This window comes from Lytechinus pictus, unplaced genomic scaffold (genome assembly GCF_037042905.1).
Source record: "Lytechinus pictus isolate F3 Inbred unplaced genomic scaffold, Lp3.0 scaffold_20, whole genome shotgun sequence".
Taxonomy (NCBI): domain Eukaryota; kingdom Metazoa; phylum Echinodermata; class Echinoidea; order Temnopleuroida; family Toxopneustidae; genus Lytechinus; species Lytechinus pictus.
The window spans coordinates 10,120,601-10,148,073 of record NW_026974141.1 but is presented as its reverse complement, the minus strand read 5'-3'; the positions used below and the strand labels follow the sequence as shown (position 1 = coordinate 10,148,073).

The 27,473-nt window shown below is 35.8% G+C and overlaps 1 protein-coding gene across 1 annotated transcript; it reads right to left on the bottom strand.

Annotated features, from left to right (window-relative positions):
* Window positions 1-13,991: 13,991 nt before the first annotated feature.
* LOC135157967 (complement factor H-like) lies at window positions 13,992-26,694 on the bottom strand. The gene is made up of 5 exons (XM_064115179.1): window positions 26,649-26,694; window positions 17,242-17,421; window positions 16,363-16,548; window positions 15,431-15,581; window positions 13,992-14,178 (listed from the first exon to the last, which is right to left on the bottom strand). The coding sequence occupies exons 1-5, from the start codon at window positions 26,692-26,694 to the stop codon at window positions 13,992-13,994; spliced, it is 750 nt and encodes a 249-aa protein (XP_063971249.1).
* Window positions 26,695-27,473: the final 779 nt, after the last annotated feature.

The following is a 27,473-nucleotide window of genomic DNA, read 5'->3' as shown; positions in this document are numbered from 1 at the left end:
CCAGGGGTGAATATGAAATTTTTTTTTTTTTCACAAATTGTCCTTTAGAACCATTACAGTGTATATAAAATAAAACATTGGACAATAAAAGAGGTTAAAATCCCTTTTAATGTACAATATGTACATGTACAATATGTGTATGACCTACACTTATTCACACTACTTTCTCATTTCCCTCTTTTTCAAGAGCATTCAACACATTCTTTTCGTAAGTTCAGTTTTCATCATGATGATCATATTGATCTCAACAAACATGCTGATTGTCTTCGTGATCATGAAATCAGAGACAGATCACCTAATTCGTCCTCGTGACGAATTAAAATTCTAGTTTTTACTTTCACCTTTGGATGTTTCAACTCAAAGGTCACATGTCCTAGATATGTTAGAAATATGAGGCCCTCAGAACTGAACGGTCAAACACAGACATCCTAGCAAAAGCCACCTTAAAGTGTCAGCATAGACATATGTATGTTTGTTTTGTTTTGTCTTCACTAGACATTTTTTCCATATTAATAATATCAAATACAACGTAGACCAAGGTTCAAAGCATATAAGTTCTCAGGAATGTTAGCCGATTCCGACAAGCCATCATGCAAATAAGCTATATCCGTAAATAAACCTTTGCTAATCGAGAAGGGATTCTTGCTTAACTCTTCGGAAAAAAATGACACAACGTGAATCTAAGCCAAATGTTCTAACATCTCACCTGGTTTGTGGTACACGACGAATGCTTGGAATTTGGTTGTGTATGGAGTAAACATGCAGTTTGTTGTATGCAAAGTTGTAGTGCACCTCAACACGAGGGTCATAGTTATCGAGCCGGTAATAAACAAAACCCACACAAAACTACAATAACATTTTATTAAAGATGCAGTCATCAACCCTTAGACAAATGTTCGCGACACGTGTTGGGCACCATTGCTTAATTAATCGATTCAATTTAGAACCTTCATGAATGTCAATCGAAAATGATCTTGATAATCAGTGCATATTTTTTGTAAAGGATGAATGCTAATATATATTTGCACACTTTTCAGATGATAAAACTTTCATCATCGTATCTAATGGGGGGGGGTGTTATTTATTTCAAATTCAAAATCACCTGGTATTGCTTCTCGTACTGTTTTAAGATATTTATCGATAGTTGTTAGCCTACTCACTCACTTGAGGAGCGAGGCAGAAATATCTTGTATTTTTTACGATGGCTCTGTTATATTTGTAAAATGGACCGGTATTCGTACAAAAAAAATGAATATGAGGAGGAATATTAACAAAATACTAAAAATTCAAAATGAAAAGATGAAGGAGAAAAGGTTAAATACATAAGACCGTTATGCCTGCGTGCATCACCATTTGAAACTCAAAAGTTGGTAATGTTGATGTCTCCAAAGCCTAAATAAACGATGAGGCCCAAAGACGAGCTGCGTTTACCATGTATACTGTATCTGCTTTACCTAAAACTACCACAACTGACATCTAGTTAAAAATAAGTAACATCAGTCTATTAATAATTTATTTCATTTACGATTTTGAAAGGAGAAAAACCATAATGTTACTTGCTGATCGCAATGCAGCCATTGGGTAAATATATTGATCAACTTTTCTAAACCTCACCACATGGTGCTGTCATCGTTGACATAATGCATGATATTGCAGCTCCAAATGTTAAGGGACACAAAGTCTATACATTCAATGTTAATTCGTATTCAAATATTCCTGCGATGACACATAATTACATGTTTTTAATGTTCATAAGGGCATGGACCTAAGTCCGTGATAAGGGTAATGTAAGGGCCTCGTCATCTTTCCCTTCAAACATCTCACCTGGTTTGTGGCATCCGACAAATGTTTGATATTTGGATGAGTATGGAGTATTGAACGAGCAGCTTTAGTGTTTCAAATCTCGTAAGCGCATCTTGTCACTTTGGTCATAGGGATCGTGGTGCTGAATTTAATACCCCTTTCATACTGCCCTCTTCATTTTTCACCGGCGAACTTCTCCGCCTCGCATTCCTCACTTCCCCGGCGAAGAAAAAAATGTACCCTTTCGCACTGACATTTCTTCCCCGGCGAAAGTCAACGGGCGATTGCAGAACAAACGAAAGAAAATTGTAAACATTACTTCTTACCTATTACAAAAAGGTATCAAGAAAATTAATTACAACATATTTTGGAAGTATTACGTTAAAACAAACAATATCACCTTGTTTTTATATTTTAGCGCATTTTATACATGTAAAAAGTGTTTTTTTAATAAATATTGTTAGTAAAAAAAATTATGTTCGAGGGTATCTACTTGGCCATAGCATTCAGCTGAGCTTGCAACTATCGCGCGCGACAGGGTACAGGGGACTTTCGGGAGAGAATAAAATTATTAAGGAGGAGAAGTTATCCGGTTTGCTTTCATACTGGCCTTTTCACCGGCGAACTTCACCATGTTCACCGGCGAAGTTCTCCTGTGTACCTTTCTTACTGGACAGTTTCCCCTTCGCTGGCGAACTTCGCCGGTGAAAAGCGCAATATGAAAGGGGTATAAGGGACATTCCAATAGAGCTTCACACTGACCCTCTTCAGTTTTTTCAACCCTTTCACAAACAACTTCATTACATACTATGACCGTACGCAGAATCCCCCCCCCCCCCCCCGAAGATTGTAACAGTTCTCGAAGAAATTCGAAGCGAGTGAGTAAAGCGACTGAGCTTGTCCTGAGGGGGCTTTTAAAATTTTCTAAAGTCAAAATTAAGGACTTCGTGCACACTTTCGGTGGAATTTGCCAACATTTTCAGTAAAAAGTGTAAATTTTACCAAAAAATCGGGAGGGGTAAGAGAGGTGGTTGCCCCTCCCTCTCTGCTGCGTACAGTCATGCGATTTCTTGAGCAGGAAAGGTTGGCGATAGCTTGCTTGACTACATCATGACAGCGGAGTAGTTCGTCAATCTAATAAAAGATCAGGTCAGCATGTTGACTTTTTACTATGTTGATATTTATATGAGCCAATGAAATAATGTTTCATTGTATTTTTTACTTCCTAGGCTTATTTCAGTGCGTGGGTCATAGAACTTGAGCCTGAGGTAGATTGAGGTGTTGATATAAACGAAATTGCGCAAGATCTACCATTTAAGCCATACTGACCCATACCTTGTGTTCGATGGACAAGTTGAAACTAATTAATGATGTAGAAACTCCTTTTGGACCTTGGTAACTATAAACTGACACAAGTTTAATCATTGATATTCTTCTATTCCATCAGGCAAGTACAGCAGACAGGATGTAGGTGAAGTTTTAACAGCACAAGTCTCTCTTATGTGTTTAGAAATATAAATTTCTTTTAATAAGCGTCTTACATGGTTTGTGGCATTTGACAATTGTTTTGTATTTAAATACTAGTACAGTCACGAGCGAGCAGCCCTGTAGTTCCTAATCCCGTAAGTGCATCTCGTCACTTGGGTCATAGGGTAGGTGATGCTGAATATTTAACTATTAGTAACATAATTATCGTAAACGTTTCGTGTGTTATGGACCCTATGGAGTTTTTGAGAGCGCTCTTGAGGACATGTCGGATGTTTTACCTGAAAGGTATATCTTATCCCAGAATTTCAATTTTAAAATTCTGATAAATGTGGCATAGTGAAATAATACTTTTTTAATGCATTTTTTAACTTCGTACGTGTATTCAGAGCGTTGGCATAGATCTTGAACCTGAGGGAGATTGAGGTGTTTACTTAAATGATTTGTACAACCCTTTTGCATCTTTGTAACTATAGACTGTATAAACTGTACAGGTGTTGTGGATTAGTGGATAAGTCCGGACTTTTAACCACGAGGTCCGGGGTTCAAATCCCACCGCAGCACTCGCGTCTTTCACCCAGGTGTAGTAAATGGGTACCCAGTAGGAAACAATTTCTTGAATGCTCGTGCGTCCGATCAGGGTAGCCGTGCTAAATCCGGGGTAATACTATGCAACGCTTATAAACATTTGAATTAAGCGCTATATAAATGTTGCATATTATTATTATTATTAAACTAACAGAAGTATAATCGTTGACATTATTCTATTCCACCAGACAAGCACAGCAAATAGGATATAGGTGATGTTTTAACAGAACAAATGCCACTCAACACTCTGCCACGTGTTTAGTGATACATACATTTATTTTTATAAACGTCTCACCTGGTTTGTGGTATTTGTTAACAATTGTTCTTGTATTTAAATACTTGTACAGTCAAAAGCGAGCAGCTTTAGAGTTCTGAATCTCGTAAGCGCAGCTTGTCACTTGGGTCATAGGGTACGTGATGCTGAATGTTTTACTATCAGTAGCATATCATACACGTTTCAATTGATACAGATCCCAGGGAGTTTTTGAGAGCGTTCTGGAGGACATCGAAAGTTTTACCTGAAATGTATGTATGTTTATCACAGAGTTCCTATAAGAATTGTGTACCCCAGCCATGCCAGCCTAATAAAATCAGGGAATAGTAATTGTCGGACAACCAACTGTGATGGAACGCTTCCCTTTTCATCACATGTGAACACGTTTTTAATAAAAAAATTTTATCAATGATTTAACGGATTTTTCCTACAATATGAGAGATAACTATGTTGCCAATAAAATGCAAAGTCGTGCTAACAATCTTGTCGACCCTGCTATTTTTTCAAATTATATTTGGAAATTAAGAAGAGAAAGTAAAATTTTACTATTTTCAGTCTCATCTCACCACGTTGGTCAGAAGCATTTAGATGCTGAATCTAACAACATTCAATGTCTGCCATCATCAATTCAGCGATATTGATTCAGATTTATCATGTGTGATCAGCAGATCGGAAAGTAACCAGACGAAGTTGTGCCATCAAGCAGGGGACTCTTGGATTCTTGAGATCTATATGCCCAATAACTGGATTGCCTGCGAATCGCACTTTGTCAGACCAGCACATTTAACGGAGAGTTGGTCATGTTTAAACCAAACCCAAGCCGTCAACGCTCTTTAGTAACCTCTCATTTTATATTAAAACACGTCTCACCTGGTTTGTGGCATCCGATGATTCAAAGATGTTGATACAAGTGACAAAGCATTTTCTGGAATTGCAACGATAAGCGCAACTCTCCACTAATGTCATAGTGTACGTGCGGCTATATTTAAGAAGTTCCCACCACCTGAGATCCCCGAGACTAAGATATGTAACCAGAGTAACGGACATTACCCTTGTGAGATCAGGGAAATCAGCAATGCTAACAACCCCAACTGCCATTTGAAATACGTTTACGAAACCTGAATATGATTAGGTCCGTCGACGAGCCGCAATCTAGTGAAACTACCGGGACCCATTATTGAGGGATGGAGTGGTGGGGGGGGGGGGGGGGCGTTGCTTTGGCAATATACAAATCAAATTGATTTCTGATCCGGAAATAAGAATATTAATTTCTGTCAAAAGACTCGTTCACATCCTTCTCATGTTATGTCTGGAATATACGTCAGTTTTACAATTTCCTTCCTGATAATTATGACACTTACAATATCTTTTTGCTTAACTCGAAAAAGAATAACCAGGTCCGTGGTTGAGTCGTTATCATGTTTCAAGAGGATAATTAATTCCATTCCAGTTCATTTATCTGAAATCTAAAATTAAACAATAACAATAATATTAATACAGGGGATGGGGTACATACTGAAATGAGGTTTTAATAGAGTTTCAGAATTTGGAAGTTATTCTCACGCCATAATTTTGAATATCGTAAAGGTCAAATAGCTCTGGAATGGTTTTACATGAAAATGTATTATCATAATTGATTCAAATACAATATTTACCCTAAATTACAGCTGATATCATGATCTCAATTTTAGAGGCATTGGAAACCAGCGTTTATGCAAACTACACACCCCAACTAAGAATCTACTGACGTCATTACCTTGATGCATGATACATTATGCAATCATATTCATTACTATCTATTTTGACCTGTACCTAGTATGCGCACTGATTAGGTCCTAAGACAATGAAGACGAGTCTGGAAAAGAAGCTTTACACGAGTAACGCGTGGCGAATGGGATTCCATACGCAACAGGAGACACACCTCTCCCCATCCCCACATAAACACACACAAACACCACGACTGATACGTAACACGGTTGTTTGTCCCTAATTGTATATTTTCTTGAATTCCATTCCCCGCTACCCCACCCCAAACCTTACCCACCAAATCTGGGAAAACTATGCATACGGTCATGGAGGTATTGAAATACTGTTTGTTAATGTTGTTTGCAATTTTATGAAAAGACAAAAATCCTTACAAACACAGACATAAACGTACACACCATCAGCAGTGGCGTAATGAGCCCCCCCCCCAAAAAAAAAAAAATGAGGGGCTAGATATGGCGTATCGCTCAAAGATCAGTAATAGGTTGGGAGAGAGCAAAGCGAGAGAGCAACAATTTCGACATTGTTTCATATAAATATCAAATTTTGTGACAGATTTTTTGTTATACAGTTATACAGTGTATGTCACCCTTCTCTACTACATTTTCTTTTATTTTCTCTCTTGTTTCTTGGTCATGTTTTTTTTTCATTTTCATTTTTATTTATCTATCTTATCTTATTATTATTACTTTTTTTGGGGGAGGCATATACCTAAATAAAAAGTAAGCAAACAAATGAAAATGATCATTGCTAAAATTATGAATTGCAGAGATTCCTGACGACGACAATTTATTTTGTATGATCGGGTAACTTGAACATGTTGAAGTATGGACCAATGTGATTAATATTCTAACTGCCATTTGTTAGCTTGACGTACACCCAGCCTGAATACTCATCAGGTCCGCTGGAGAGTTTAATGCCCGCATTATTTATTTACTAAACATATTCATAGGAGGAACAATACCGCACGATTGAAAAAATTATGTATATATACACACATATATGCATTTATTAGACAATGAAAACAATGAGCAATACCAGAAAGCCATGTATTTTAACCATGCACAGGTAAACGTAAAGCTCTTGAGATGTATTTGCGGTTGCGTTTGATTTTGCTATTTTTAAATAGTTTTAATGCCCTTTTGTTTTTATACACACACAAAAATTCTCCCTATTTCACAAAAAGAAGTGATGGGAACATTAGCTTGACCCGGACTTCTGAATTCTTACCATGACCGTAGATGAGTATGAAATTATTCACTGAAAGAAATTATCAGAGATAAAATAAAATTGTATTAGCTTATACTAACTGCCATTAATTAGCTTCAACCGGACCTAGTCTGAATGTTTATCATGACCATAAGTAAGTATGTACCATTTTTACCTGGACCTTTAAACGTTGATTTTATTTTTTGTTTTCTATTTTTGAAGTAAGATGTATCAAATGAAGATATTGACTGACAGAGAATTGAGTATCTGTAAAAAAGGCAAGTCCGTAGAAAGTTATGTCGAGGAAATCGAAAAAAGCTGGATATTTTCAAATGAGCGCAATAAAAAGTATATTGAGCCAAAAGACATCAGAGAACATCATAAAAAAAATAAGTGTACATTTGTATGAACATCAATATTCACGTTACTTGTGGGTAGGGCCAATTACGCCAAAAATTGGACTTGGGCCGTTTTTATATTCAGATGCTCAATTATCATGACTATCACAGATAAACGGACATGACAGAAGAAAACAATCTTGATTACCAATAATAAAGTATTTTTATTATCATTTGTTAGCTTGACCTGGACCCAGCCTGAATACTTATCAGGTCCGTTGACGAGTTGAATGCCCGCTTCACTTGGTTACCAAACATATTCAAATTGGGTCTCACACTGGTCAGAAGCTCTTCCGTGTAACTGTGTCATTTTAGTCTCACAGCCATCTGTTTGCTTGACCCAGACCAAGCCTGAATACTTATTACGTCTCTAGATGAATATGGCGCAGTTTTCACTTCGAACTTGCATAGTTTGGTTTGCATGCTAATTTCCGATTTCATGAATTGAACTTAGATTATTGGACTTATAATAGACAAACAGACACGGCAGAAGAAAAGAAATATCACCAACCATCATAACGTATCCTAATTGTCACTAGTTAGGTTGACCCGGAGCAAGCCTGAATACTTATCAGGTCCGTAGATGAGTTTAATGCCTGCTTTACTTGGTTTACTGAACACATTAAACTTAGGTCTTATACTAATCCGAAACAATCCTTTTCACGATGTAATTGTATAATCTTAGTATCACTGCTATTTGTTCGCTTGATCCGGACCTAGCCTAGATATGTATTAGGACCGTAGATGAGTATGATACCATTTTAATTTGGACCTTTAAACCTTGGTTTGCATCGCAATTTCTAATTTCCTAAGCGGACGCTAGATAATGTTGTAGTGTGACAACAGATGCATCAATTTACATTATTTAGTGCTAGAAAATTATCACAGATAAGCAGACAGGGAGGAAAAAGCAAAAGTGATTACCAATCATAAAATATCCTTACTGTCATTTGTTAGCTTGACCTGGACCAAACCTAAATACTTATCAGGACCGTAGATGAGTTTAATGCCTGCGTCACTTGGCTTACTGAATAGATCTTAATTAGGTCACATTTTCGTCCGAAGCACTTCTTGGCAAGATGTAATTGTGCCATTGTAGTCTCACTGCCATTTTCTAGCTTGCTACGGACCAGTCTGAATACTAATCAGGTCTATATGTTATTATGGTACCAATTTCACTTGAAACTTGCAAGGTTGCTTTGGATAATTATATCAAAAGTTCATGAATGGACGATAAGTTATTTTGTATTATGCAGTGCATCCAAATATAGATGTATAACATCAAATTTATAATGATTGAGATTTATCTCAGATGAACAGCCATGAGAGACAAAAAAAAAATTACCAATCATTATGATTACAACGTATCCAATTGCCAATTGTTAACTTGACCTGTACCCAGCCTGAATACTTATCAGGTCCGTAGGTGAGCTTAATGCCTGCTTTACTTGGTGCGGTTAAAAAAACACAAACAGTATACTGCATCAATTAATTTTAAGATAATACTGTGAAAGTGATATAAACATTGTTGGTGTGGTAGAATAGGGTTGTACCTACTAAGCGAAATTGTTTATTTGGGAACTACTATCGGTGTATAACAATGGTAAAGACAAATTAATCATTAACCTCAAAGATTCGGCTGTATCCAAGATGGTTCGTGATTATAAGTAACGATCTAAAAAACACAAAATATTGAGAGGTGATGTATTATTGCATACCAACATTTAAATAACACAACATATGGGGAAGCAGCCTTCCACCTTATTCATTGCAATCTAAATTTTACCTCAAACGATTCATTTATAAACGTATTGATGTTGAAGACAGCCCGAATGTCATTATCCCATGTTTTGCCAAGGAAAGGTAAGCTCAATCTTTGACTGATGAATCAGTCAATTCCAAGTCTTTGTCACTGAGTAAGGCCTTTCTTAATATACTTCAACTGGAGGCCAACCTCCCCCCCCCCCCCGAAAAAAAAGAGGAATTTGTACACGATGTCTTCGTTTCTTTGTTTTCTTCTTGTTTTCAGAATGTATCTAGAGTAAAATTATTGCCATTGGTAGAAATACGTTATCGGGAACAAACTGATGAGTTGCTGTCTTATGTCCTGAATCATTTAATTAATAATGTTGAAAAGTACTAGCCATCAAGGCCTTCATTTTTTTCAGCGGGACACCGATGCCCTTTGCTGTAATTGTCTATTTTTGGCAATGAAACACTGCCTTGTTGTCGAGAACCTAGCTTTCCATTACGTAAATTTCGATCGGATTTTATCACTGAGACCAAAGTGTGAAGAATCATCACCTACACGAATCTCACAATAAATAAGAAGAATAATTTCTACTCTTTGTTGCTGAATCTCTTTATTTTTCATGATAATGACTGCATGTGTTTTCATTTCCCTTAGTAAAAACAAACAAACATAATCCATGATCTATATATTTTCTGGATTAGAAAATGTATTCTGCTCGCAGAATATATTTTTTTATGATTTCATGAAAAGGATGCCTAATCCATCAGCCATTAGCAAAAACCCATACTGCTTTGAAATTATTTATAATAGATTATGTTAAAGAGTGGAATATGTTACACCATGACGTTAGAAATAACTTGATTCTGTCTCGTTAAAAAAAATGTGCAAAAAACACCCTTTTCGATAGATTGCAGTCCGATATGACTGCATAAATCATGAGGTGGATTGCAATGAGTTTCAATGAGTGTCTCCATGTTGTTGTGTGTAACCTGTGAATAAAGGGGATGGGGATTACATGTGTGCATTTATTATTAAGGTTGTCTATACATGAATAAAAAGGGTGGTGCTTCTGTTTCCTAAGGGCGCCTCCTTATTTGATGCGGCGTCTTTTCCTGAGCAATTTTGATGCATTCACAATATTGGACCCATTTTGATGAGGTAGTAGGATGCTCGGGGAACGCCCTGCTTCATTAAGGCTGGGACCCTGGGCAAAGGGAAACATAAGAATTTTATAACCTCCCTCAATTATTATATTCTTACATCATATACTCATTGAAAATATGTTACTTTTTGTGATATACCACTATGTAAACGGGCCCCGTCAACAAGATGTGCTTCACTGGGGACCCAAACCTATCATTCTGAGTTCTATGATATTATACTTTGTACCACTGTTTGTGTTTGATTTGTTTTGAATATAAATTACATGCATACTGTACTACTACTACTACTACTACTACTACTACTACTACTACTACTACTGCTGTTGTTGCTTCTGCTACTATTACTACTACTACTACTACTACTACTGCTGCTGCTGCCGCTGCTGCTGCTGCTGCTACATACTATACTATACATTAATGTACACCGGAAAAAGAAGAAAGTAACGAATTAAAGTTATTTTAATATGCATTCAATTTATTTTATATAAACTTCATGTAGTGTGACAAAATTATTAATAGGGTTATTTTCAACTTTTAGCTAACATACTACGTTGCTCTATGTTGCCATATATCTGAGTATCTGAGCATAAATACATGTATAATACACACGATTTTCGAACAGTGTGCCACAATAAAAGCATGACAAAAACAACTTTTGAGTTATGATAAGGAACGTCATATTGAAAAACGTACAATGCTTTTTGTTTAATACGGATGTCGTAGGTACCATGTCAGAGCAAAGAATGATAATGAGGTTAAAAATACAACACCAGTGACGAAGTCCTATACTTCCTATAATGAAATTTGGTTGATATATCGTTTCATTGCTGTGCTTACTGTTATCATTTTAATCATAATTATAATCACCATAAGTAATGTTTCATCGATTTTGTCTTTCTTTTCTAAGGCAATTTGTTTACGCTAGTACATTTAACCATATCTGAATGAATTAAGCTGTCTAAAGCAATTTGGAAAATTTACTAACCACTATCTTTAATTGTTCAGAGAATATGTTTAGAACCACTTATCTTAATAAAATGTATTACATCGAATCAAAAGAGTTTATAGAAATTTTAAATAATAAGTTGTTACTTTACATTTTTATGATATATACTGTCAACTTTATTAGTATGAACTTTATTATGCGACAGTACCATTGGAATGTACAAAGTAACCACGTTATCCGTTGTTGTCTAGTTTGTATATATATATATATATATGTATATATATATATATATATGTATATATATACATACATATGTATATATACTATATACATTTATACATTTCGTCACGCCAATAGTATGACGACAAACCTAGCGCTCTCATCATGTGTGTTAGCATTATGAACATCATTATCAGATCTATAACCATTTGCTTACACCATTAATAGCCAGTCCTCGCAACTCAATATTTGGGGTGAAACACGAGTTCGCCAAGTAGGGAAAAATGAAAGATCTCAGGCTAATCAATCGGGACTTAATGATACGAAACGGTTCATGACATATGTAGTACAAATCAGTCGAACATTCACATACATACAAGGTTAAGGGTGTTGTTTCGCTTTCATACTATACCAAACGCTGTTTCGTCTGAATGACGTCATTGAATCACAGACGAACATTGAATGGTATCTTGCTTGCATGTGCAGGAAGGACATCGATTTAGTTGATCAGTATTGTTATATTTTTCATGGTTGTTATTATGTGGCTCTCCTGTAGCTTAATCTGGCTATTAGGTAATTTTCAGTTTCAAGAACACTTTAAATGTATTGGAAAGGCCCGTCAAATGACAATAGGCAGCTGGGAGGTCTTTGTGAAAAATTTAGTGAACCCGAATAGCAGTTTCATACGAAGTTTCGAAGCTGACTAAAAATTGCAAATATGTAATTTGTCCAGAGTCCCACAAGAAACTTCTTTTTTTTATTGACCACTTTTCGACAGACTTCTTTGTTGCCCATTGCCATAAAGGGCATTTGGCAATACATTTTACATTGCCTTGAATTTGTAATGCGTTGTGGAGCAAAAACTCTCTATTGCCCAAACAAGACTCTCGAATTTGTCGCTCGAGATCTAGGGAGTTTCATAATAGTGTGATGTTAGTTTTGTAGGGTTTGCTCATATTGTTTCCTGACAAAATCAGAATTAGTTGATAAATTTATTGTATTTAAAGAGCTTGTAGATTGAAAAAAAAAATGTTTTGTGTAATTTTGATCGCTTGCATTATCAAATTGAATCTAGGTTGCAGGGTAATTTGAAGTGACATTTCTTTTCAAACTGAAGGGGTGTGACATATTATTAAACAAACACATGTACACTACTCGTATCCCGCTTCGCATTACTACGATTGTGGGTTCTATTTTATTCTAGCCATTTATCATTCTAAGGCTAGAAGAAATCATAAACAATTAATAAAAGGGGAATCGAAATGAACAAAACAACAATCAAATAGATAAGTAATGAAACTTTAATTTGCAGAACTATGCATACGAACGTAAGTATCCCGGAACATCCAAGAACGTGCTCTGCTTTAGGATATATATATATATTATTATTATTATCATTATAATTATTATCATTATTATTATTTATTTATTTATTCTTTTTTTATTTCAACACAAAAGTAGGGCAAGCGCCTTGACCAAGTTGGCTGATGAGTTACAGTATGTATACGAATAATTGAATTCGTGTTTCACTCCAACACATGAAGAACTAGGACTGCAGACAGGTAACAAGCTTGCACATTTCTAATTTACATTTCATATTTATTCTGGAATATATTTATATTCTGTTCTCACAAACATATCTTTTCGTTATAATACAAAGACAGTCAATCAAATAATCTATGAAATCCCAATAGTAGCCCGGAGGCTTCTTGTTCGTGCTATCATATTTTCATGTTCAGAGGCATACAGAGAGTCTTCGATTACGACATGTTTCCACATCCAAGTAGTATTTAAAATGTTGTTTAAATAAATAATGAGAGAAGGTTGGCAAGCTATAAAATAATACTTCATAAATATTATAACAACTACTGTAAGAATATAAGTAAACTTTGCAATCGATTTTCTTTTAACATGCTACATACCATACACATCAACTTCTAATATACGGCGAGGTGTAAACAACAAAAAACCTTCAACAAATTGGATTTACCTGAAAGCATTTTCCTTACAAGGATAACACGCATTAACGAAACTTAAATAATGAAAATAAATCAAGCAAAATTTCATAATGATTTACTAATACCGTAAACGATGATCAATGCGTTATTACCTACACGGACGTTGTCACATCAACCAAGCGTATTCTCTACTCCTAAGGAAAAAAATCATAAGTTGTACAAGAAACATAATGTCGACCGAAAAAGCCCACACGCTTCAAATAGTTAGCTTCCATAGATTGACAGAGGTTTCTAACATATTAGGTCTAGTATTAACATTATAAATTGAAAGTGATGGGATTCCTTTAACGCCTCTATTGATAAACATAAATCGAATTCTGCCTGATGTCTCTGTACAATTTTCAACAAGAGGATAAGGTCGGTCAATTGTTTCAAACTGGTTTTTCGTAGACTTCGTAGCTGGGGTTTGGATCTCCATTTTGTTTGAGATAAGGTTCAACGTAGAGGGATTGTTCGCCAGCAACATAATTCGCATATCCTTCCGGAACATCTGGCAGAGGCCCCCGAGCTTTCTCACTGAGAGCTTCTTTTGATGATGATGCCAAGCCGTATCCACGACTGAATTATACGATTTAAAAGAAAAAAAAGAGATAATAAGATTTTTTTTTGTATTAAAACTGCTTGTAAGTTAAGCACGAATTTTTGGACGGCTGGCGATAATTTCGTACATTCTCATTCAGATTATGAAATTTTTCCCATATCAGCTTAATGTAAAACCTGATCGTTGTGGATTAAAATTCTCATTAGCAATAGCCAGATGTTTGAATCATTCATTCTTTTTCGAAATGTGACAGGAATGGGAGCAAGTGCCCTAAAAGTTTGATTTTAAAAAGGTAATTTAGGGTATCTTGCACTGCGGCAAATAGAGGAAGTAATACATCAGAGCTTTTGAATTTTTTTTGCAGCATTAGCCAAAAACACGTGTCGAGCTATGTGGATTAAACCAACTGATGAACATCTTCACGTATAACTCATTTACTATACAAGCTCTTATAAATTTCTAATCAAATACAATTTTTTTTCTTGTTTTATAATGCATGACACGAAAAGTGGTCACCAGTCGTATTCAAATTCCTGCGTAACATATGAATAGCTTCGTGAAAGACTTATATGACAATCAACATCATTCCCAAGTTACAGAAGCCCCAGTGCATGAAGGGTTCACTGAAAAGTTAACACCTGCTACTTTTATTAAAAAAAATATAGGGCGAATATGTACCATCCTTGATGGTTGTGATGGTAGGTGGGTTTTTCACCTTCAGCGTGTTTGAGGCAATCTCGATAGAGATATATCACATAATGAATATTATACAGAAAAAAAACATGTCTTTACGTATTGGACATAACGTGTATACTTCAAGTAAGATAAGAGTTCCTTTTTTTTCATGAAATCGTAGATAATAAATTATCTAAACGAAAAATACTTTCATTCGTAAGGATTTATTAATGATATCATATGATTCAATTTAAAAAAATAAACTACATTCTAGAGCCTTATAGTATAAGAGACATTACTCTGTAAAAAGCGATGTTAATATTTCATACTCGGCACTCTAACAGCTGCATTTCCAAGTTTTAGACAAGTTATCTAAGAATATGAACAATTAACAATATACATTATATATACACATACATAATACATGTATATACGGTTTATATATATATATATATATATATATCGTTTTTTTTTCCATTTGTATATCATATTGTAAGCAGATAACAAGATCAGGGCAAGGTTCATATATCGGTCACTCGATTTAGTAAGAAGAAGAAGAACAACAACAACAACAACAACAAGATAAAAACTCACTTCCTAACGAAAATGAAGAACATCGCCAAACTCATTAAAACCAGAACGAACAAAATGACAGCTACTACAAGTAGGCCGGTGATAAAATACTCTCTGCCACTGACTTCCTTTGGTGGGTTTCTTATTGGCGCAGGAGGTCCTGGGTTCGGACCTATACATTTTAGAATAAGCAAAATCGAAGTAACAAATTTAATTAGCATCTTGCAATCTACATATTGAACTTTTCATGAATTTACCAACAAAATGTCTATGAGTCAGCATTAATACACAAGATTTCCCTCTCAAAAGTTATTAAAAGGGAAAAAGGGTAAAAACCGGCAACGAATACATTAATATGACATGTTAAGGATAAAAACATTCAAAATACAGGATTTATTAATGCAAGCAATGTTAAAGAACGGTTTTAAGATTGATTGTGCATAACCCTCATTTCATCTCTTCTAAAATATTCGTTTCAACATTATTTACTTTTCCAAGCTTTCATTAGGTAAGTTCAATAGTGCCTCCAAGAGGCACTGCATCCCCTCTTACAGCCCATCAATTCCTGTTCTTTTCGGCTTGCAGAAGGATTGTAACAACTCATAGCAATCATTTTAAGATATACTAAATAACCAGAGTCAACTTATTAGTTATCATTCATTTCTTTGGCAATGATTGTTAAGATACAGTATAGCAAGAATTATTACTTAAATTTCGGTGCTGTTTGTTAGTTTATATCGTTTTTTTCCATAGGATTAACTCTAAGAATTAAGGTATTTCCATAGTACTTGAAATATGAATTTAATTGTAGGAAGAATGGATATAACTTAGAGAAAATAAGTATTCAGGTTGAATGCTTGTCACATTGCCATACCCATAACTAAACTGCTCTTCAAAACTATTGCTAAAGTTCGAAATATTCTTTGGACATTGGTTTTTATGTGTGTAATTACCTGCAATAGGTGTTACATTGAATGCACACGTGATGTACCTTCCTCGCCACAAACCATCTTCTTGGCATTCCCAGACGAACTGCTCAGAGTTATCGTTACATGTAATATTCACTTGGTCTCCATTCTTGTAGCGTGGTTTAACAGCTTCAATATATGAGATCGAAGGAATGTTCGGCGGACTGCACGCTGTGAATTAAATAAATGTAAATTTGCCATTTAACTGATAGGCCGTACATACCATTTTTTGCAATTTTTAAGCAATTAGGGGCCAAAACGTGTTATAAATACATACATACATACACACAAACACCACACACATATATATATATACACACATATATGTATATAATTATATAATTTATATAATAATAATAACTTATGAAGAATAATAAATAAGCCGTTAATTACACATTGTTATGTCCGCATAATTTTGAAAGCACATTCCAATTTCAAGATAAAAGTGAAATAAAAATCATATCTGTGAAAAAGGAAGCCCGCAAGAAATATTTTATTGTTTTTCTCTAATACTGCTCTGTAGAGATTTACAAAGTGGCCCACTACTCCATGCGGACCCTTCTTATAGAATGATGCCATTATTATCCCGCCTTCAACTTGGCGCTCAATCATTTGATAAATAACTTCCTGCATGGTACCCGTTTACTGCACGTGGTTGGAGAGTGGGGTATGTAGATAAACGCCTTCCCAAAGAACCCAAGAGCTGTGGTGGTTTCGAACTCCAAACCTCTTGGTTGATAGTCCGAAGTCGTATTCACTCAGCCACAACACCTCTGTGTGTAGGTTCGTAAGTGTGTGTGTATGCCTCGGTGTGTGTGCATAATATTTTCATATAAATAGTTTTATTTTCATGTAAGAACTTACCTGGGGCGGGGGAATCACACACTACATTCTGTCCTGTCCATAAGCCATCATCACATTCCAATGTAACCGGTTCTCCCCTTATATCACACGTGACATTCAATCTGTCCCCGGGCTTGTAGGATAGTCGAAAATTCCCAATGGTGGCATAGGGAGGCACTACCGGGGCATTGCAGGAGAGGACTGTTTTGGTAAAATTGTATAAGCATCAAAGTATATATGGCTGTAGAACATAATTATAAATCATTCATACAAAACATACAATCAAAAATCCACTGTAGTCATTAGCTAGTCGTCGCCCACGATTCAGACACATGTGCATTAAAGACAAATGGCGTATCAAGAGGCTCATCAATTAGATTGTTAGTTTTGTCTCCTTGGCATCAGTGTGTTTCTAGCGAAGGATAGGGTAATTCATTTAATATTAAATTGTTGATGGTTCGATTAACCAACGGATTATGACTTTAGTGGCTCCATGGTCAACTTATTTTATTTTACTTGAATGTCATTATCAATCCTTCTTTCCCCGAAGCCGTTTAACCCTGGAGTGACCTCCCCAAAACTTACGTTGACATTGCTTCCAACACGGTATTTAAATCCGCTATATAAACTTAAATTCACGTGCAATTTCCTTATCTCATCATCCTGCAGAGTCATATTTCCAAGAGGACGTTTTCAGAAGTGAGGAACACATGATGCAAGATACAATCATAATAGTCAATACCTCAATTATGATATAATGCAATATACTTGAAATGCATTGATAATATCAAAAGTCTGCTTATATACAGTGTCTGTTTCTGGGATCTCATTTTGTAAAGTATCCACTGCTTCCTGACAAGGTTTCACAATGTGCATAACATTTTAAACTGCTCTTGCTATTGAAGTGTTGATTCAACTACATTGCAATATATATATATATATATAAAATACTCTTGATTTTTTTTCATTTCCTTGTTAATGTTCAAAGCGATTAGTGCAACATATTGACGTGTTGGGATCGGTAATTATAATTTAGAAGGGAAGAGTAATGAAGAAACTTTGGAGAAAGTTATGCAGTTCAAATCACTGAGTATTTAATCATCACTTTGAGTTTACAGTCCGAAGTACATGAAGATTCGGATATAACAAGAGACGATAAATAAAAAAAAAATAGAAGTATCAGACTGAGATTGTGAAATAAATACTGGATGGACGTTTAAGTCTTGAAGTCAGCCAGTCTATAAGGATGAGTGTGGGTCTAGTATTATCGTCTATCTCTGTTATCAAGATATCTTATTTATATCATTAGTTTTGGGGGTGTAACAATTTAAGGTGGGAGTGATCTAAATTTGTTCTGATTGGTCTACAGGTAACTGTCTATCAAACTTTCTCTGGTATAAGGGGTGTGGTGATGCTCTGTGCAAGTGACTTGGGCTGGAAATGTGAGTCATACTTCTTAGAACTTTTGTTTCTTGAAGTTAGCTGACGTCACTGAGGGTTTGTCTGTTCTGGCCAATGTTTAGGATTTAAAGGGTATTGGGAGTTGTGGAATTCTTAGATGACATTGGGGGAGTTTGTAAACAAGTGAAAGTGAATGACTGAAAGGATAACATGAACTTAAATTCATACTACATAACAATATTATAGACCAATGAAAAATAGTGATATATATATTACAACTATTCATTTGCATGACAACATGGAAATCATCAAGGATGGATTACCTTTTGATGGTGATGGTGGAGGCACTGGGCAAGATACGTCTGGTCCGCTCCACAAGCCTTTATTATGACATTGCAGAGTAAAGCTAGATTGGTCGGCGTCGCAAGTCACAGTCACTCTGTCTCTGAATTGATAGTTCAAGCGAGGATCCTGGATTCTGGCGTGGTTCGGAACGTATGGTGTACTGCAGTTGAGGTGACCTGCCCATTGTAAAAGAAAACTTAAGTTACAACGCTGACAATGCGAACATAATCGAGGACTTTACTGGGGATCATAATAGTATCATTTTTTTTCACAAGACCATTCCTACATGCTTCTCTGCAACATTTCCCCCCCGAGATATCATAATTATCATTATATATATTATGTATATGTTTGCATTTTGTCGTAATTCCTTAATGCACTTCACTTGGAATAATAAATGTTTAAAGAGGAGTACAAATTGTGATTATGGTTATTTTCATATCACGAAATATAAACTGAAAGGTGCCAATTTTTGTGCATTTGCTATTGATATTTTTCCACCAAAGTGCCAATTTTGACATACTAAAGAAGTGCAGAGAAGCATGTCTTTGGAAGCTTGTGCATACTTAGGAGATGAAATAAAGACAAATGACTTTTATAGCAGATAAGGCAAATAAGGCATACGAACACATTGGCTGGAAAGAGATAACGCTCTTCTCTTCGTTGCGATTTCTTGCAACTCCGCCTGCTCATTGTTACGATAAGTGTACTAGAATCCAAGCTAAAACAGAAATAATATGCCCATTTTTTTTTACCGTATATTTATAATGAATTTGACGGTATTGCAAGTTATCCAAGTCTCAGATTGTACAATAAAACCCACTGGGATGTCATCTGCCACGTACTATAAACATATAGGCCTGCCAACGAAGCCGACCAGTTCATACTATTTGAAAGTTGAAAAAAGTCCCATGTTATAGAGCCAATGGAAATATATATATATATATATATTTTTTTTTTTTTTTTTGGAGGGGGGGGGGGCGAAAAGGAACAACAAGTCTACACAAGAAGTAAACATTATCCTCCTTCTTGTCACTAACTTATAATGTTAAAAAAGGTATCAAACGCAAAAACAAATCTAAATAGATGGTGGGACTCTATTATCCAATGGATATATTTTTATTATAGATGTATACATGTCGTAGCTAATTTTTTTTATTGAAAACCACTCATTTTAATTCAAGCGTTCAAACGAAAACCTGTACGAGAATATACGTATTGCGGATACTGTGAATGCTGCCTACATTTCAAATTGTGGCATAAATGTTGTTTAGACATGTTAGAGTTGTTGGAATCTTTATTATTATGGTATTCAATATCAAGTCAAACTGTTGCCTTCTATGTAAGGAGGCAGGGGCAGTCTTCGTTACATAGATTCGTGAATATGGGATGGATTGATTGGACTATTATCAAATTATACCTACACGAACTGCAAAGTATCGATAAGAGGGACGAGAGAACTCATGACATTTAACCTACTGGGGAGGACAAGAGGCACTATTCAGAAGAAGGCAGGTAGGGTTACGTGTGCGTGTGTTCATGTGGGTGTGCACATATATGTGAATGACTTGGTGTCACTGCGTCGGTGCCGTTTATTTGGTTGTGGCGATCATCTATGGTTTCAGAAATCGTGAGCAAACTTTGGATAACACGTCGTAACATTAGTTGTTACGTTATCATCTTTTTTCTCTAGTTTCAATAGCATAACAAATATTGCAGACAAGCTACGTTCTAAAGAAGCACATGATTTTAGTGTGATGAGTGCGAACAGCCAGTCAGTGCATCCCATGCTAGACTTTGAATTTCTCAGTCAAACGTCTCACCTTGTAAATTTCATCCGACGTTCACTTGGAATTTTCGTTGATAGTGATTCGAGTGTGCACCTCTGCCTGTGCTGTCGCTATCGAATATGTTAACGCACTGCGCCATGTCAGAGGGTACGTGGTACTTTCAAAACCAACACCCTTTTCCAGATTATATAGTATGCGATATTTTCTTGATACTCACTCTAAGTTCGCATCACTGAGTTCTGAATGCACTCGATTTTGTAAATACAGCTCTTGAATCATGGTTTCATCTATCGCACCCACACCCACTAACACACACCTGCACACACGCTCATATACACATATACACACATACATTAACTTCAAAGTAAAGTATGTATATTATAACGAATATAACAAAATGTGAAAAGTCGTCCTTGGCATATTAATGTATTTAGATGCAACTTAACTTAAAAGCTGGGTATCATTTTGCTTTTTGGAGTACTTTCTGCGCGTTTGACAATTGATAGACAGTAAATGTGTACAGGATGAATCTGTTTATCATTATCTCGAAATAAACTTAATTTATACATATCAGTAAGTTTACATGTATCGCACATATGGTAATACAACAACGCTATTGAAAGTACACATTTATGGGTTATGGGATTTAGGGAAAGGAGAAACACATCAGATACATATAACTAAGACAAAATGCATTAAATACGGAAACACATTAATGAAGAAATTGAATAAGCCCTCAACAAAAATGAGAAATGAGGCCAATGTGTTATGCATTTCAAAATGAAGACATAACAAGTTTCGGTAAAAAAATAAGTTTTATAGTTTGCTTGACTCTCTTAAGGAAAATAAACACTCTGATTTATCATGTACGTTTGACTGTTCAAGTTGGTTGTGCGCCGGTGCACAGAAAACGTTCTGGTTTACAATTTAATCAGCTAAAATATTAATAAATACATCATCGCTCCGAAGGGAAAACTGTGTGATGACCTGTGTAGATCTGTTACATGTATGTGGCAGGTACATAATATTGAAAAATTTGACATATATACAGTAGTACACCCAATTTCCAGGCTTTGCTTTTTCGCTCTCCTGAAAACTACTTACTTACTTACTAATACGTAATGATGCAAACGTCTCACCTGGTTTTTGGCATCCGAAGAATACTATTTTTGTCTCTGAAGTATACGTGCAGCTTCGGTGCCACTAAATTCTATAAGCATACCTAGATACGTTGGTCATACTGACCGAGCTGGGATATTTAAGTCAAGATCCAACCATTGTGCTACAGTTCTAGCATTGACAAGTACGTCGGATACTAGTAGAATTCCATGAACATGATGAACATGATAAATATATCCATGATTTTTCAATTGCCACTCTTAGCTTGACCTTGACGAAGCCTGCATATTGTTCAGGAATATCCCCAGGTTCATGGGGTTTATCATTTTCTAAAATATGTTCATTGGTTGCTGTTCTTGTTTATCACTGGGTTCTACAGAGATTCTGACTTTGCATATTTCTATTCAGTGTTTTTGTCTGTGTGTGTGTGTGTATTCATCAGTCTGTGATAATACATTTTACTAGTCAATGAAAATTAATATATATATATGTATTTCGGCATTTATTTGTGTCTATGTCACAAACATACTTTGTATTTGGTTGATTCGGTTTGATCTATTTATATTCCAAATTTAAAACTACATAGTGACAATGCTCGCAAGCACAAACACAACAAGATAAAGCAATGACATTGCATAGAATTGTACTGAAGACGGTAAGTGAAAAAATGCAGTGAAAGACTATGATTGTGTGATGCATTAATCATTAGTCCCTTAGATCGAATACGACCCCGACTATCAAATTTTTAATAAAAACATAAATTAAGTTCTTCGGGGAGACGTCACCAAATAAAACAGTGCCCTTATTATTGGCATTGCTCTTTAGAAAAAAAGAAGTTTATTTTGGAGCCTTAGACCTGTAGACCACGTGGCCCAGGCTAATATATTAGCGGCCTGGATCCGGCTTAAACATTTCAATATTTGGATTGGGTGTGCTGCCTTACATTGGGTAAAGAGAGAGAGAGAGAGAGAGGGGGGGGGGGGGTGGAAAGAAGCTTGCAAGTTGAATGTCACGCGTGAATGGGGGAGGGGTCCACATTTGTAAACTAAAAAAACCTTGCCAAGCTGCGGCTCGGCGCGGTTATCGCCCCCCCCCCCCCCACGTGATAGCATATTTACCCGAAATTGAACAAGATTCAGGAGCAAATTAGCCCTCCATGTTAACCAAACTTAGTCAATGTTATAGCCAGTACATTGCTTTAATTTATTTGATTCAATTTGAGTACTACATTGTCTTAATACAGACCCCACCATGGATGAAAGATAAAAACACCCCAAGGTGATTATTGCCCCACCAACGTTTAAAGGTATACCAAATACCAACTTAAAATTGAAATGAATAACGAATTTGACGGAGCAGAGAAGAAGGGGGGGGAGATAAAATATAATATTTATTACTTTATTTTTTCCCGTATGCCAATAGATAACCTTCGCATGCGTTGACTTGGGAACAGGGGAGCCCACCAAATTAAAAAAACAACAACAAACACAGCAGCAGCCTTGTGATTTGGTGGTGAAAGGGCAGGAGACTGAACATTCTAAAATTAACAGAAAAGGACGACATGGGCAAAAGTAATTATTGCAGTAACATATATGTTGATTGAAACGTCTCACCTGGTTTGTGGTATCCGAGGAATGCTATATAATTGGTTGTCAATGAAGCATACGTGCAGATGCCATATTTCGTAAGCGCAATTAGTCGCTTTGGTCATACTGAACGCGCTGGCATATTGAAACAGGGCTTCATCAACAGTGATTTCCAAACGACATTTACGATGAAAGTTCAAAAGATGCTCGGCTAAAAAGCAAACAGGTTTTCAGTTTCAACTCTCACTTCCAGCTTTATTTTCAAAATTCATGAAAATTGAAAATAGATCACGAAAAACTTTACTGTCAGGTTAGAAAACTCAAGTAGACCTACAATATTATATGATCACAGCCACATGAAAGAAATTAGGTTGCTTTTTAACAGACATTTCTAAGGATCCAATGGGCAATTTGTTACCAATTACCAATTTTACCGGATATTACCGGTAATATCACCCGGAAATTTGAGTAACTCCAAATGTTACCGTTATTACCACTCTATTACCGAAATTACAATTCCTGATGCTACTTGTTATTGTTATCACCCTGATGAAACCGACAATTACCTAGTTACAACAGGGTGATGATGGGTAATAAGGGTATTGTTGAATGACTTTGATTGGTTATAACATTGCACACTTTAGTAATAACAGCAATCTTACAGCAATCCCAGCGATATTTTCAAAGTCCAAAAAATTACTGTTATCATCCCGATGAAACCCATATTACTTACCGAGTTACAACTGGGTGATGAGGGGTAATATGGTAATGATGAATGGCTTGATTTGTTGTAACCTTGTAAACTTGAGTAATAATAATCTTACAGCAATCCCAGCGAAATCTTCAATTCCAAAAAAAATATTGTTATCACCCTGATGAAACCGACATTTTACCAAGTTACAACAGGTCGATAAGGGGTAATGGGTAATGTTGAAACGCTTCCATTCGCAGAGAGTTAAGTATCAGGATCTGGTTCTTATCTGGGATATCTGGGTCCCATATGGGCCCACATGAAACCCAGATGAAACAAATTTACTTGAACCAACATGGGGCCCAGATAGGACCCAGATGGAAACGAGACCTCCAACCCATGCGGAACCCATTAATATTGGGTAGATGAAGTAATATCAGATGGTAATATCAGGATAATGCTGGGAATATTAGTTTTTCATGAATATTCATTACTACACTACAAATTTTTGATTTTTTAAAAGCTAATATTGCTCTAATAATTAATGTGTCTATGTTTATGCAATGATTCCACCCAAATAAGTTTATATATCATATTATTCACAATCATGACATTTAATTTTAGAAAAATGTTTTAGTGTTAAATAATTGTTAACCATAATTTGTCAAGTGTTGTAAACTCGCTCAATATACACAAGTCAATGACAGGACTCGGTGGATAGGTGTAGGATAGGATTAGGATGTAAAATTTTAGGACAGGATAAGATGATATGGCTTAGAGTAAGGAGTTGTAAAAATGTGCTTCAATTACTAATTTTTTTTTTGATGACCCCACATTAATTGGGTAAACAGAGTAATATCAGGTGGTAATATCATGAACATTCTTGAAATATTAGTAACATCATACTGGTTATTGGGTAAATGGAGTAATATCAGGTGGTAATATCATGGAAATGCTAAAAATATTAGTTACATCATACTGAGAAATAGTGTGTAAATGGAGTAATATCAGGTTCAGGTAATAACAGGGAAAGATTGGTCAACAGTTTCCCTGTTATTACCCACTGTTGTTACCGTAGTAATATTCATGTTATTACCTGTTACAACCCGGGTAATATCAGGTAAAATGCCCAGTGGGGAGGGACTATGTATTTTTACGACGAATTTCAAAAGCAAGTGCAGATTTTCCATGTGCATACTTCCCTAAGGTCAATCAAGCATAATAGGTAATGTTAACAATGTTATGAATTTTTTCAAACGCCGATACTATTTCTTTTTGTCTTTGACGAAACCAAAAGAGAAACAGGTAGAGTGAAATATTTACATTCGAAGTGTAATTTTAAATATTATGATTAAATTCAACCATAAAATTACAAAGAATAAGCATGTCAAATAAAGTGAATTCGAGCATTAGCTTAGTTTAGTTTATAACATCACACACTTCGTCCTCACAAAACGTGAGGACACACACACACACACACATATATATATATATATATAAACACACACACATCAAACAAAGGAGGAAGGGCAGTGATATGGCTTACGAGAATGTAGTTTGAAAGCCTCAACTGACAGTGGCTTATATACACGATCAGCACTTTTTACCAATGAGGTAAAAATTATTGTTTTTATTTCATTTATTGCAGTGTGGCGAATATGTTTCAGCCAGTTTGATACATTAGGCATCATTGCATTTCTGAATTAATAAAGCGGCAATTGGTGACGTAACGATCCCACTCTTAGAGGATATGAATTGCAACTTTAGCATCTACGCCAAAGGAATATGGATCTCCAATATTTAAGAAAAGTAATTGCCCCCCCCCCCCCCCACACACACACATCGTGGAAGTTTTTGACAAGAAAAAAAGAAAAGAAAACTAGACTTCATTGATTGGATAGTCATCTATTTGGGGTAGATTTACATAATCGGCTCAAATATCCCAAATTGTTTTATATGGCAGTTATTATTAAATTCCATTCGTGTGAAGTTCATATTATTTCAATAATGCAAACGTCTCACTTGGTTTATGGCATTTGATAAAAATGTTGGAATCTGTTTGACAGTGAAGTGAACGTGCAGCTTTGAGTTGTCCGCAATCCTGTAAGCGCAAGTGGTCACTTTGGTCAGACTGTTTGAGCAGGGATGTACATATGTATTAATGATTTGCTTCACAGTTTTATATTTACAAGAAATTTAGAAACATATATATGAAGTTGATGTGATGTCTTCGAAGGGCTGCGGATGTTACTGTTATATTTTCCCTCAAAACGAATTCTCCCAGTTCCAATTTTTAGCAAAATAGTCATTGGCGAAAGATCCAATGTGCATGGACGCTCCTTAATGTGGAACAGTCTCGGTGAATACACCAACAATTGTAACTCTGTTGAGTCCACAAAAAGTCCAACAAAGTTCTTAAAACCATACTATCGACGTATTCATTCTTCATGCGTCTTGTGCAATGTAGTGTATTCGACACTTATACAGTCGAATTACCTTTATAATCATCAGTCAAGGGAGCTGGTAATGTTGTGTCCATCATGCTTGCTAGGGTATCGTCAATGCATTAAATACATTACTTTTCCAATATTTTTTTTAATTTCCAGATTGATTAATACAAATATATAAGCATACTGTAGAATAATTGCATGTTCCCATTTTAGAGCAGAGAGAATAAGATTTACATGAAATTAGTCATCAAATCTTTTAGGGGTGGGGTTATTAGTTTTATGACTGTTATATTCAGGTTGTGAGCCGTCCATGCTCGAGCCTAGGGTACACAGCAAAAACTGTGGTGTTATCCTGTGTACATTGACGACCACACACGTTAATTTACTCCGGTGTTAAATTGACAGTGTTATTACTACACCTTTGGTTGTTACATTCACGCTATTTGGTGCTATGTTCAATCTATAGGGTGTAATTTTAACACCTCATGGTGTAGTCCTCTATATACAACTGGTGTCAGTTTTAACACCACAGTTTTACAGTGTACCTTGTCAAAAGTCAGAACCGCGTCTTTCGCGCGGGAATTCCACAAGCAGCCGCTCATTACAAGTTCTCACACTTAATCAATGACAAATCATGGTAAAAATAATTTGACAAAATGAAAACACCCTTGGTGTTCGAAACAAAAACAAAGATGTTGGTATAATCTTTAACGTCTCACTTGATTTGTGGCATGCGATGAAAGCTTGATATCTTTGTGACACTGAACGATACGTGCAGTTTTGCTTGGCTATATTGTATTACACCATGTAAACGCAATTGAACACTTCGGTCACACTGATCTTGGTGTCAATCCTTATAATACAGCAGGGT